Source organism: Mus caroli, unplaced genomic scaffold, assembly GCF_978045245.1.
Source record: "Mus caroli unplaced genomic scaffold, Mus_caroli_1 scaffold_7, whole genome shotgun sequence".
NCBI classification, from domain to species: domain Eukaryota; kingdom Metazoa; phylum Chordata; class Mammalia; order Rodentia; family Muridae; genus Mus; species Mus caroli.
The window spans coordinates 30,217,220-30,231,745 of NW_028227262.1; the positions used below are offsets into that span (position 1 = coordinate 30,217,220).

Here is a 14,526-nt window from a genome sequence, read left to right on the forward strand (position 1 = left end):
TTGTGGGAACCTGAATCCGTATTCCCAGGACGCAGTCACTCTTATTTGGCGCAAGGAAAAAAAACCCTACTTCTTATTCTCCTTGAGATGAGCTCAGTTTTGAGTCCAGCATAGCTGTAGCAAATAACCGGGACTGGGGGCTTGAGGGCTATTCCTCAGGCGGGACTGGACTGAGTTCTGGGGATGCAAGGCTGAGCACAGAGAGACACAAGACACACATAGCCACACATGCACACAAAATGGCAAGCTAAGACGTTTTCTGGAGAAAACGCCCTCTCCAGGAGCACAGAGGAGCACCCTTGCCCTCAGCCTGTCGGTCCTGGCACAAGAGGGCAGCAGAGAGCTGAAAACCCGTGAGGACAGCTCTGGCAGCGGTGACAAGGAGCGGTTGCCTAGCCGGTGGGGCGGCGGAATTCACAGCTTTCAATGTTGGGACTGGCGATGACTCGGGCGTCCTTCCAGCGTTCCTCTGCTACTCAAATAAGCGGGCCAGGACGCAGCGCCCCGCGGATCCTCTGAAGCCAGGTCGCGCTGGCTGAGAGCCCGACTCTCAGAGTGGCTGGAGCACGTTTCCCGCAGGGACCCGAAGGAGAGGGCAGTCCGTGCGAAATCTGAAAGTGCGCTTGCGCAACCCTCAGCCAACCCAGAGCTTACTTCCGGCTTTCCCCTGAAAGTCGTCCGTCCACGGGTTCCTTTTTTCCCCTCTTCTTTGCTCGTTTCCCTCCGACGGGTACAAGCAGAAGGACAGTTTCCGCTTCCGGCGTCGTGCTTGCGGGCTGGAGCAGTTGCTGCCGTGAGTCCGAGTGCTTTCGCGAGCCCCGTCGGCGACGTCCGTCGGTTTCCCGGTTCGGTCGGTCCTCGACCTCCCTACAGGCTGCTCCCAGGCTACGTCTGGGCTGGAAGGCAAGTTTCTCGGCCGCCGGAGAGGTGCGGAGGGCGTGGGTTTGTGCAGTGCTGGACCGGGAGCGAGTCACTCGAGCAGGGAGGGCTCCTGCCCAGCTCGGCTGCGAGTTCTTCTCCCAGCAAAAATAGATCACCGGGAGGGGAAAATGTGCTTCCTCCAGGATGGGAGGCGGGTCTGCCTAGCACTGTTCGGATATCTTAAACTTGTATGTTTGTTTTCGTTTTAAGTTAAAAGGATACTTCACCCTAAGCTACCTAGAATAGTAGACACTAGTCACGTGCGACTAAGTTTAAAATTAATTTAAACTTAAGATCGTTTTCAGTTTCCGAAGGTACGCTTGAAATTCTCTGTAACCACGTGTAGTTCACAACAAGGCTTCTGTACTGAGAACAGCAGGTAGGATGTATTTCTGTCATCACAAAAAATGAGCACTGTCGAAATGGCTTCAACATAAAACATAATATGAAGGATAGTGTTGGTGCTGCTAATAACTCTTATACTTTATGGCGTAAGAAAGGGACGTGAATTTGAAGATACTGGCTAAACATTTTCTACCTCCATTCAATGAACAAATACATCAGCACTTAAGTAAATTAAATTACTGCCCTCCTATGTTGCCCTGATTATAATTTGATTACCACCACCGTCCTCCCTGTTCCGTGTAGGTAAGACTTATTTGTAGTAGATAAATAGCCACCATGGAGACCAAGGACCACAAGAAACATAGGAAGAAGCACAGTGGGCCTAAAGCCGAGAAGAAAAAGAAACGGCACCTGCAGGACCTACAGCTTGGAGATGAAGAGGATGCCCGGAAGAGAAACCCCAAAGCTTTCGCAGTGCAGTCAGCTGTGCGGATGGCGCGGTCCTTTCACAGGTGTGTTTACCTGGGCTTAGTGGGTCTTCCGTTAAGTACTGGGAGCCTCTCCTAGATGGCATTTGCCTTGTCAGTCTAACTCAGGTCTGAAGGACGTAGGCGTGCCATAGTAGGCATGCCGTATGGCTTTTCCTAAAACGTCAGAGCTCTGCCAAAGAAGCGTTTTCCCTCTAACACCTGCCCTTTGCCTTTCCCTACTTTTTTCTTTGTTTTCTTTCTTTCTGTCCTTTCTTTCTTGTCCAAGAAGAAGAAGAATTTATACAATTTAGATCACAGAAAAAAAAAATCTCCTAAACTTTACATATCTCCATGGCAGTTAAAGTGTTGGTGGTCCCCCGCCCATACCTTTAATTTAATGTAAAATACTAAAATAGCTGTATTTAGGGAGATAATAATATATAGCCAGCAGTTTCCTTTAAATGTTACCTAATTGAATTCTTTCAACAGCATTAAGAAATTAAGAATTATTCTCATCTGTGGATAAGAAAACAGATTCAGAGCACAAGTTCAATAGCCAGTTGATAGAACATTTACCCTGTCTCCTACACCTGACTTGTTTTATAACATCTCGTCACTATGGTTCCCCTAAATTCTCTTAAACATTAAAGCCAAGTCCGTGTCATGATGTGTTTGATTATTAACTTTATTTTTTAGTCATTTGTTTTATCTTTACTGAAGAATAACTTTTGGGTGAGGAGGGGGTTAGAAGTTAACCAGTTAAAATAAAGTTAACTGTATCCATGTTTTTATCTGGTCTCTATACCATCTGGACTTTTAAAAGATCTTTTGTGTTTTGGAAGTAAATTTTGTTTTGTTTTATTTTTGTAAACAAATAGGACTCAGGACTTAAAGACGAAAAAGCATCACATTCCAGTGGTTGACAGAACTCCACTGGAGCCCCCACCAATAGTGGTAGTGGTGATGGGACCTCCAAAAGTTGGAAAGAGCACTTTGATACGATGCCTGATTCGGAATTTTACCAGACAGAAATTGAGTGAGATCAGAGGCCCTGTGACAATTGTGTCAGGTAGGGAGTGCCTCCTTAGACTGCTGTGCCAAGGGATTGCTGTTTGGTCAAACAGAATATATAACACCGATGTTGTTACATCCGATTACCACCTGGTTGCTTTTACTGACTTGCCTGTAACTCCGAAGGTAACTTCTCAGACCTAACAATGCTGATGTGTACCTCCTCAGGCTGACTGCTTGGTCTGCTTTGCCAAGTGTGCTTCTTGGAAAGGCCTAGGACTGGGTCTGGTTACTGTGAGCCCATTCATTTAACAATAAGTGAGCTCCCATATACCCTACACACTGCTACCTTCTCAAAGCTACTCTATGATAATTTGTGCGCTTTTGTTTATTTTTGTATTTGAAGCAGGGTCTCTCTATATAGTTCTGGTTCTCCTGGAACTTGGTATATAGACCAGGCTGACCTCCAGTCTGGCTCCTGAGTGCTGGGATTAGATTTTGGGTGCTTCAGTGAGAGAAAATGAAGTAAATTCTCCAAATGGTAATATTAGGAACTGAAGTGCCTTGTTAAAGAAGTGATGGAGTAGGGCATTTTTTTATCTTTGGGATATCCTCGATCACTGTGTTTATAGTAATAGTACAGGAGCATATGCCTGTCCCGTGAACATGCTGCTAGGTTAGGTTTGATGGTTTTAGCTGTATTGAGAGTATAGAAATTTTGATGGAGATAAAGAGAGTGGCCTGTAGCTCAGCAGGATCATGGGCATTAGTTACAAACTGTCTAGAGTTGTACTGTAAAGGTATGTTACAGTTAAAAACAAGAACATTATAAAGTTAATGGATAGGGTATTCTCAAGTTTTTTAAAATGTAAAAGTTTCATCCTTGTACTTACAGGTAAAAAGCGCAGACTTACAATTATTGAGTGTGGGTGTGACATCAATGTAATGATTGATCTAGCTAAAGTAGCAGATCTGGTAAGTCAATAGGGTGACCTGGGTTCCCAATGGAGAGTGTGACAATGTGATGGGTTATTTATCTCATTTGCAAGGAAATACTTGTGATTATTAAGGAAAGATAGGATAGAAGTGGTTGAAATTATGGCAACCATTGATACTGTCAAAAAAATGGAATGTGCATGAACACATTCTCAAACTTAAAGAAATGCATAGGGTGAGAAAATATTGGACAACATTAGTATATGATACACACATGCACACATATGCACAAGACAGGATTATATCGATACATACATACACATATACACGTATAAGACAAGATTATGTCAGTGCACACATGCACGCACACATAATACTTGCTTGCACAATGCCTGCCATTTCTTGAATGCTTCCTAGCTACTATGCTAAAGGCTTTCTGTCAATTTAGTTCACATAACCACCAATGTGCTCATTCAGGTATTATGTGCACTTTACATATAATGAAATTGAGGCTCCTAACAGTTAAGGTAATTGTTTGGGGATGAACCCTTTATATTTCTTTCTTGTTTTGTTTTGTTTTGAGACATGATTTTGCTGTAGCCCTGGCTGTCCTGGAACTACTCTGTAGACCAGGCTGTTCTCAAACTCAGAGATCCACCTGCCTCTGCCTCCTGAGTGCTGGGATTAAAGACAGGTGCTAGGATTGAGCGGGAATCGCCATTCCCTTTTCTTTTTGAGCATACGTTTTCGTTTTGTAGGATCTTCGTTGTCTCACTGTTTGAATGCTTCCCACATTTGTATACAGAATTGGGTGGTTTTCATCCTCCATTATCCCGTAACTCCCCCTCTCCTACTGAAATCCTCCCAACGAGACCCCTTTGATGCGCTTTTGAGTTTTTGTTTTGTTTTATTTTGTTTTGTTTCTTAAGACAGGGCGTCTCTGTATGGCCCTGACTGTCTTGAAACTCATTATGTAGACTAAGCTGGTCTCAAACTCAGGGATCTACCTGCCTCTACCTCCTGAGTGCTGGAGCAAAGGTGTCTGCCACCCACCTTAGCTGATGACTTTATATCTACTTAGTTAAGGATTTATTTGACTCACTGTGCTTAGTTATGACTGCTTATGTGAGTCAGGTTCTTTACTGGAGCCCTGGCTCCTCTTCCCAGCATCCAGTAACTTCCCATCGTACATGAAGGAATGCTGATGCTCTCAGTCTTGTCCTGGTCACAGGGAGGTTTTGAGTACACTCTTCCCCATCTCGTGGCTTTTAACATCCTCTCACCCTGTCTTCTGCAGTACTCCTGAGCTGTGGGGAAGGAGATACAGTAACACTGATGTCTTGTTTAGGGCATGCATTCTACAGTTGTTTGACCAGCCATGAATCTATTAACTGCCACCACTTGCAAAAAGGATCTCTGAAAAAGGATAAGAGTCAGACTAATCAATTTTCTTGTTTGTTTGTTTGTTTCCTTGTTTTTTGTTTTGTTTCATTTTTGATCCCTGATACAGGATCTAACTGTGAGCTCTGAGTGCTGGCCTATAACCTGTTATATATACCAGGCTAACCCCAAACTCAGAATACTCCATGCCTCTGTCTCCCACTAAATATAACTACTTAGAGGGCAGTCTGACACTGTGTCCTTTTAACAAAACACCAGCAGTAGATTCTCCTCGAGAGCCTGTGACCTCTCCAGCCACAGGCTCTCAACCAGGTTTACAGTGCTAGGCCTGAGTGCTATAGAACTGGCCTCAGATCCAGTCAGACAGCAGTTGATTACCCGCACAGTGGCCATCTGAGTGTGAACATAACTTGCCTGGCAGGCCGCCATGGTAGCTGGGATCACAGCTGGGAGGATGGTTGATGATTTCCCACTTCTCCCTGGCAACTGTACATAGGATCCATAGGATTCCCAGTCTTACTGGTTGTGCTATGGTCAGGGCTTAACAATAAAAAACCTATACAGTACTAATTACAGGAAACACACAGAGCCTGAATTGGGCTTTTGAACTGGTGGTTTTCATTACTTTTTTTTTAAAGCTGTCCCTTAAGGATAACAGAACTGTGTGTTTGTCTGTGTGTGTTTAAGATTATTTTATTTTATTTTATTTTATTTTATGTATATGAATGGTTTGGTTGCATGTGGCTCTGTGCACCCTTTGCACGTCTGGTGCCTGCAGAGGTGACAAGAGGGTGTTGTATCCCCTAGAACTGGAGTTACAGATGTTTGTAAACTGCCATGTGGGTGCTGGAAATTGAACCTGGGTCTTCTGTAAAAACAAGTGCTAACTGTTGAGCCATCTCTCTCTGACCACATCAACCTATACTGATTTTTAAATATATATAAATAAATAAATAAATTTGGGAGTTACTTAAGTGTTACTCTTAGTACAATGTAGAATAAGCCTTGTGTTTTTAAAATGACTGGAATACTAATAATTTTGTAAATTTGAGGATATGAATGTTAATGGAGATATCTTTTGTGACATTCTTTTGAATATTTAAGAAAACAAGTGAGTGGCTTGATGTGACCATGGGCCATAATTTGCTGACTCTTGGTCTGGGTGGAGTATTTTCATGGCTTCATTGAGAAATTGTGTTCTGTTTTTAGGTGCTAATGCTTATAGATGCCAGCTTTGGGTTTGAGATGGAGACATTTGAGTTTCTAAACATCTGTCAAGTACATGGGTTTCCTAAAATTATGGGAGTTCTCACCCATTTGGACTCCTTCAAGCATAACAAGCAACTTAAGAAGACAAAGAAGCGGTTAAAGCATAGATTCTGGACAGAAGTCTACCCGGTAGGAGGAAAATTATTATTGGGTCCTATCAGTTTTAATCCTTTAAAGTAGCCAGAGTGAAGAGCTATTCATCACATCTCTAGGGTTTTCCTGTATGCATGTGTTTGTAGCCCTTGGCCTGTTCCCTCCACATGGTCTTTGTCAGGGCCTCTTGGTATATTGCGTTTGCTTCTGTGCATACACATGAGACAATGCACTCTGTTGGTCATGGTTTGATGCAGTGCTTCAGAAGTCTCTGCTAGCTAAGGACCAGGACCTAGCACTTCTCCTTTTTGTACCGCTGTGGCCTGTTGGTCACAAAATCCTTTCTCTGCTCAGGAATCTCAGTGCCTTCTCCACATATGCCAGTGCTTAATTGGGAGGAGTTTGCTTTGTGAGGCCCTCGCATGACACATGCTGAAGAAGGCAGCCAGCTTGGAAAACACCAAACAGTAACTTCCATTGACCTTGCTTTCTATGGTATTGACATAGGTTTAATTGACATTCATTCTTACTTTTTTTCTGTTTAGGGTGCCAAGCTATTCTACCTTTCTGGAATGGTGCATGGAGAGTATCAGAACCAAGAGATTCACAACCTGGGCCGGTTTATTACAGTTATGAAGTTTAGGCCTCTCACATGGCAGACTTCTCATCCTTACATCTTGGCAGACAGGTAAAATACAAGTGTGAATTTCTTTCTTCCTGGTCTCTGTGTTTCTTTTTAACTCAAATTTTAAGATTTAAGAAAGGTTGCCTGCATCACCGGAAGGTGCGATGCCTTGGAGTGGATAATTATGGAATGTTTACAGTGTTTGGAGTACAGCTCAGTGCATAGAGGGCTGAGTCCCAACATTGTCCTTTTGTTTTCTTTTTCCTTATCTTTATTATTTTGTTTGGCTTTTTTTTTTTTTTTGAGACAGGGTTTCTCTTTGTGGCCCTGGCTGTCCTTGAACTTGCTCTATAGACCAGGCTGACCTTGAACTCAGGGACCCGTCTGCCTCTGCCTCTGCCTCTGCCTCTGCCTCTGCCTCTCCTGCCTCTCCTGCCTCTCCTGCCTCTCCTGCCTCTCCTGCCTCTCCTGCCTCTCCTGCCTCTCCTGCCTCTCGCCTACTGCCTCCTGTCTCCTGCCTCCTGCCTCGTCCTGGGATTAAAGGCATTGTCACTGCTACCTGACTTTTTTTCCTTAACAAAACAAAACAAAAATTGCAGAAGAAGGGAAGATTTTGGGGCATCTGCGATGGTGTCCTTGTGCCCAGGGCTCTCGTCACTCAGCACCTGTGTTGTGTTTTTCTTCAAGCTTTCTTACCCCGTAGTACCATTCTTTAGAGGAATCCAAGCTCACCAAAGGCCTCAGCCAGCAGACCAATCTTAACTTTCCAGTAAAGAATTTTTCTGAGCCTGTGCTCTGCTTTTCCCTGACCCAGTGAGGGTATCTGTCCTCTCCCTTAGAAGTGCTTTGTGGAGTGCATCGCGTATCTGTGGAGCCTGGTGGAAGCAGTCATGTTTGGCTGCCTGTCCTCTGGTGTCGCCCATGCTTCCTTGTTTCTGAATGATGAGCTTAAGGAGCGAGACTTGGTTTTGTGGAGTTTGAGATCAAACTCTGGGTTTGATCTTGCTGCCCAGTGTTGAACCACTGATCTGTGCTCTCAGTCTGTGAACAAGAGTTGTCAACACATGAAGAGAAGTATGCGTGCTTTTTATGTTCCTTCCTGCCATGTGACTGTATTTTATTTCCTAGGATGGAAGATTTGACAAATCCTGAGGATATCCGCACAAACATCAAGTGTGACCGAAAGGTGTCTCTTTATGGTTATTTACGAGGAGCCTACCTGAAAAATAACAGCCAGATCCACATGCCAGGTATCGTCTACTCTAAAGCACTTGATATTTGTCACCCTCTTGGAACACTGAGCAAGGCAGAGCCGTATTCTGGAATTTTTAAAGATAACCCAGCTATGCATCATCTGCCAAGTGCTGATTGAGTGCAGTTATCTAGCTAGCAAGGCCCACTGCTTAGTGCCTTTTCTGTGTCCTGCCTCGGGCCTTCAAACACAGGAATGATTTTTTCCAGCAGTCGGTACCGGTTTGTTTTCTGAACGTTTGACTTGTTGGCAAGTTGCTTCCTGGGTTCTATCTTCCAGGCGTGGGAGATTTTGTCACCAGTGATGTCAGCTTTCTCCCAGACCCCTGTGCTCTTCCGGAACAGCAAAAGAAGCGCTGTTTGAATGAGAAGGAGAAGCTGGTTTATGCGCCTCTCTCTGGGGTTGGGGGTGTGCTGTATGACAAAGATGCTGTCTATGTCGACCTAGGTGGCAGCCATGGCTTCCAGGCAGCGGTAAGAAGTGCTCTCTTCTGAATTATTCTCCACGAATCTTTTCTTATCAAATAGCATGTTCATATTCTCCTTACTGAAGCTTTTTTCTTTTAATTGAAGTTTATTATGAAACAACTGATTATAAAAGTGTTTTCTTTCCATTGTACCAAGAGAAAATACCAACACTATCCTTCATACTCTGCAGATTTGAGGTCCTCAGTTGTTGGCACTACTGCCAGCACGATGCCTGTCAGCGCTCGTCTTCCTAGAAGACTGCAGTGCTTTCTAGGTCTACAGAGCTCCTTAGTCAGTCAGTCTGTCTGTCTTTCTTTTTTATAACCCTGGTTGGGGTGGTATGTAAGAACATGTGTGTTTGTCTGTGTAAGTGATTGGTGGTATTTTTATTAAAAATCAAAATTAAATCACATTCCTTCTTCCCTTTTCCTCCAACTCCTTCAATTCCCTCTTCCCTAAATATCTGGCCTTTTTTTCTTTGATTATTATTGTTGCTTATAAATATATTCTTGTGTGTAAATACACATATATAATATAACTGAGTCCATTTGATGGTATTTGCGTGTATTTGAGCTTCGGGCTGACCACATTGTATGGGATGATTAATTAGGGGACTCATCTCTGGGTAAGACTAACTCTTTCTCCCTCAGCAGGCATCAGTTGCTTGTAGTTCTTTGTCTGCTGGTGGGATGTGAGGTTCCCCCACCACATTACCATGTCTATTGATGGTATCCTTGTGCAGTCTTGATTAGGCAGCCATGTTGTTGAGGTTTCAGGGCTGTAGCTTCCCTGTCATTTCTAGGAAACAGTCTTATCCACAGAACTCCAAGGGACTCAGGTTCTTAGAAATCTTTCTGCATCCTCTTAGATGTTCTACGAACCTTAGGTCAGGAGTTGTAGTGTAGATATGTCTGTTAGGACTGGGCTCTCAACCAATCTGTTGATCTGTTGAACTGGCATTGTGAGCAGTTTATAGCTTTCTATAATGGTCTCTATTTGCTATACAGAGAGGCTCCTTTGATGGGGTGTAATAGCTACCCTTGTCTGTGGGGATAAGGATATGTTTTAGAGTGCACTTGATAGTCTTGCTGGTGTAGTGCAGTGGTAGTAGTAAGTCCTCTAAAATCTATGACTTATTAGCCCCTGGTTGGTTAGCTTGCCACTGCCAGGCATGATTTCCCTCCAGTTGATCAGGCCTTAAGTCCAATTAGGCAGCTGTAGGTTATTGGCCAGATATAAGTTTTGGAATTACACTTTTAGGAACATCTTGCTACATTCGTCATTGTTGTGCTTCGTTGGCATCACAGCTGGGTAGGACTATTCGTTGCTCCTTCTCTTGGCTTGCTTAGTATTTTCTGGTGCTATGAAAGCCAGGCCTTAGGAAGGAGCTTTCAGGTTGGATCCAGTTTGAATCCTCTGACTTCTGGGCCCTAAGTATGCAGTATCTTTGGCAATAGGGACCTTCAACCTCAGAGAAGCAACCAAGAGCAACAGCAATGGCCTATATTGTTGTAGGAGTCACTTGGACTCCCCTGACCAATCACTCAGGTGGAAATGTCTCATCCTGGGTATTGGGGTTTTGTTAGATAGCCTGTGGCTCTTGTGGAGAACAGTGTCACACTAAGTGGCATACTTCACTTAAGATCTTTTGTGTGTGTGTAAGATACGTGTACATGTACTTGTATGTGTTATGAATAATTTAGGTAGATATAAAATAGTGACTTCTTGAGGCTTTACTAAGCATCCTTGGTTAATTATCCTCCTCTCCTGTTGAATCCCTAGGTTAGAGCCACATGTGGTTTTAAGAAATTTGAGATACTCTTCTTGTTTTGAAATACTTATTTGATATTTTTATATATGTATATATTATATTTTGATCTGTCACCCCAATTACTTTCTCGTCCCTCACGCTAGTGGACGCCTTTTCAGTCTTCCTCTTTTGCTGACGTGTTTTACCTAACTCTGTGACTCGTTCTGGCTGTGTGTGTGTGATGGATTTTAGCAGTTCTCACACATGCTTCCCTCCCTCATAGCCACTCTCCTTTCCTGATGAAACTCTTTCCAGCTGGCCATTTTTTATAATCACCCACTGAGTTTATTTAGGGTTATTTGCCTGAGAATAGATACGGAGTTTTGTTTTTTTTTTTTACTAGACCTAGATTAGAGAGGTTGAGAGCACTGCTTCCTCCACCAGAGATTGTGGGACCTTTCCAGCACCCACATGGTGGCTCACAACTGACTTTTAACTCCAGTTCCAGGGAAACTGATGCCCTCTTCAGACTTCTGCAGGCCTAAAAGTATGCAAGTGGTACAGGGATGAGAATGTGCATGCAAAACACCCTTACTCGTACAAACCAAACCACAGATTCCACCCTCAGCAGCCATTACTGCCATTTGCTCCTCCAGGAGGAATGGGGCCTCGTGAACCTTGCTCTGTCCCTAATGAGAACATTGACAGACTCCACCTTGTGCAGAAGAGCACAGCTACTGTCAGAGTTCATGACAACAGTGGCCCTACCCTGTGCAGAGGAATGTTGCATAGCAGTTTCTGTCCTCTGGCTCTTCCATTCTTTCTACCCTGTATTCCACAGTGTTCCCTGAGTCTTGGGAGTGATAGAGACTTTAGGTTTTTCTTAGTTTTTTGAAATGTAATCTTACTGAGTTAAAATAGTTTTTGTTTACAATTGTGAGACCTGGTGTTTTCCTAGCTAAGGGCTTCGGGTTGATTGATACACTGCATGAACTTGAGAAACACTTATGTTGTTGGGAATCAGCTGTAGGCTTTGTCGCCAGTATTTTCTTCTCTCGTTAAAACAGTGAGAAAGGTTTTTAGAACTATAAGATCTTTTTAAATTACTTTTTGTGCCTCTGTGTGTCTGTTTATATGTATATATGAATGCATGTATGTGTTGTCAGGTCTCTATGGTGCTGGGGTTACTGTGGCTGTGAACTTCTGGAGTGGGTGCTGTGCTGGAGACTGAATTCTCAGGTCTTCTGCATGAGAGTGTGCAGTTGTAACTGCTGAGCTGTCTTGGCCTGTGATGAGAAATGATGAAGCCAGTATGTTTCCAGAATCCTCTTGCTTTCCTCACCTGCAGTTTTCCTGACTTTGACAGGAAGAAACAGGCCCTACGCATGAACTGGTCCAGAGCCTCATCTCCACCCATGCCAGTATCGATGCTAAGATGGCTTCAAGTAGAGTGACACTTTTCTCTAATTCCAAACCTCTGGGGTCAGAAGACATAGATAATCAAGGGTAGGTCTACCATTTTACTAATTTTTTTCACTTATGTATGTATGTATGTATGTATGTATGTATATATAACATTTACTTTGTGTGTCTGTGCATGCACACAGATTGTCAGAGTTGGTTTTCTATTACCATATCAGTTCCAGGAATGAAATTCAGAAAGTCAGGCTTGGCAGCAAGTGCTTTTACCCAATGACCCGCATTACTGGCTCTTTTTCTAATTTTTAATTTTAAAAAGTTAAAAGTAAAAATTATGTTACCTACCATTCGTCACAGTTTTTATTTTGATGGATTTGACTCTAGAATTTTTGGTTTACTGTGAATATTCATCTGTTTCTTGACTTTTTTACTTACAAAGCATTGCCTAATATTGTATTGTTAGTAAAAGACAAGACTTGTTTTCAACAGAAGTATTCAGAATAATGTTCAAATACTGTACAAACTTTCCACTGATTGCTTTTCATTTTCTAGGAGACCACTTGGATATCTTTTAGTGACTGAAATTCTAGAGTAGTATCTAGATGTTTATTCGGGTTCTGTGCAAAGGCACATGCCTTGTCTCTGAAAGTCTTTCATACATTTTTTGTTTTTATTACCATGGTAGGTGTCAGCCTGGGTATGTGCTTATGCACCACGCTCCTGAGTGGGTGCTTGCTGAACACTGACTTTGTTCTAACTCATCCTCAGAACCAACCTGAAGTGATAAACTGTGTACAGGAGAGCTTATTATACTATGCATTAGTGCTTAGCATGGTCAAATGAAAGGTTTTAAAGAGTACATTTAAGGGTTACTATGCCCAGGGCTTGAGAGACAGCTCAGTGGTTAAGAGCACTTCCTTCTTCTGCTGAGGACTTGGGCTCAGTGCTCCCCACCCATCTGTTGCCTCACAAATGCTTGTAACTCCAGGTCCAAGGACTTGTGACACCCTCTGACCACCTTGGCCTCTTACATGTTGATGGTATACATAAACTCAGTAAGCACACACATACATACATATATCACAAATACTCTATAATTTAAATATTGTGAGCATTTTCTTTGTCTTTGCATTTTTTATATAGTCATTGTTTTGTTATTTGTGTTTTTCACTTAGGGACTGTTTTAATTTTATCCCATAGCTTTACCATCTCAATGATTCTGTGCCAATGAACAGAACCCAGGTCTTCTGTAAGATCAGTGAGTGCTCTGAACTGCTGAGCTATCTCCTCGGCCCGTATCATCATACTCCACAAACTCAGCAACACGAAGAAGTTGAGTCAGCCAACCCACAGAGCACTGCTCTGAATTCTAGCCAGCTGCCATTCTTTAACAAGGGCTTTCCCTCCCTCCCTGCTTGATTTTTGGATCACGGTTGACTGGATTTGGTTTTGTTTTATGGGTTACCATCTCCTTGCTGTCATTTTTCTCTCATGCCTACATTGTCCTAGATTTGACCCTCAGTGCTGAGTCTTCCGTGTCTTCCTGGCACATCCTCATTAATCTTAGTATGAGTATAGTAGTTTCTGACACAACAGGGCCACCCAGGCTTACACTGCCCTTTGGACCTAGAATCAGTTTTGAAGATTGTACTAAACCCTTTTGAATGCTTTTCCTAAAATCTAAATTGTTTTGTTTATTTTTTTTATTTAAACAATTTTTTAATTAGATATTTTCTTCATTTACAATTCAAATGCTATCCCGAAAGTCCCCTATACCCTCTCCCAACCCTGCTCCCCAACCCACCCACTCCCACTTCCTGGCCCCGGCATTCCCCTGTACTGGGGCATATAAAGTTTGCAAGACCAAGGGGCCTCTCTTCCCAGTGATAGCCGACTAGGCCATCTTCTGCTACATATGCAGCTAGAGACACGAACTCTGGGGTACTGGTTAGTTCATAATACTATTCCTCCTATAGGGTTGCAGACCCCTTCAGCTCCTTGGGTGCTTTCTCTAGCTTCTCCACTGGGGGCCTGTGTTCTATCCAATAGATGACTGTGAGCATCCACTTCTGTATTTGCCAGGCACTGGCATAACCTCACAAGAGATAGCTATATCAGGGTCCTGTCAGCAAAATCTTGCTGGCATATGCAATAGCATCTGCGTTTGGTGGCTGATTATGGGATGGATCTCCCCCCCAACCCCCCCATGGGGCAGTCATCTCCCTGTACTAAGTTTTGTTTATTTCTAATAAGAGTCTCCATGTTCTCTCTATTAGTGCTTTGCAAGTGTGTCATTAGGGAGCTGTGAGTTTGCTTATTAATTATTTACGTGCTTGTCATCAATTTTCTGTGCTGTCTGTGGAACTATGATGGTACTGTTTTCTTTTAAAAATGCTAAGGAATGAACACAGGGCTCTGCACAGGCCGGCCAGAGTTCTACCAGGAAACTCTGATTCCAGTCCTTTTCAGTCCTTTTTTTTCTTTAAATTTCTGTTCGGGGACAGGGTCTCACTAAGTTACTGAGTGTCATACAAAGTCTTAACTTACTCTGAGCCCAGGCAGGACTA

The 14,526-nt window shown here is 43.2% G+C and overlaps 1 protein-coding gene across 1 annotated transcript in view; it reads left to right on the forward strand.

Moving 5' to 3' along the window:
• The first annotated feature begins 639 nt into the window (after positions 1–639).
• Positions 640–14,526, forward strand: part of Bms1 (BMS1 ribosome biogenesis factor) — a 36,226-nt gene continuing 22,339 nt past the window's right edge. Inside the window, exons 1-9 of the mRNA XM_085840097.1 lie at positions 640–903; positions 1,570–1,778; positions 2,615–2,805; positions 3,643–3,722; positions 6,294–6,482; positions 6,992–7,134; positions 8,200–8,321; positions 8,603–8,796; positions 11,907–12,046. Of these exons, the coding sequence (XP_085696223.1) occupies positions 1,603–1,778; positions 2,615–2,805; positions 3,643–3,722; positions 6,294–6,482; positions 6,992–7,134; positions 8,200–8,321; positions 8,603–8,796; positions 11,907–12,046 (1,235 nt within the window). The 5' untranslated portion in view covers positions 640–903; positions 1,570–1,602. The remainder of the gene's footprint in view (positions 904–1,569; positions 1,779–2,614; positions 2,806–3,642; positions 3,723–6,293; positions 6,483–6,991; positions 7,135–8,199; positions 8,322–8,602; positions 8,797–11,906; positions 12,047–14,526) is intronic.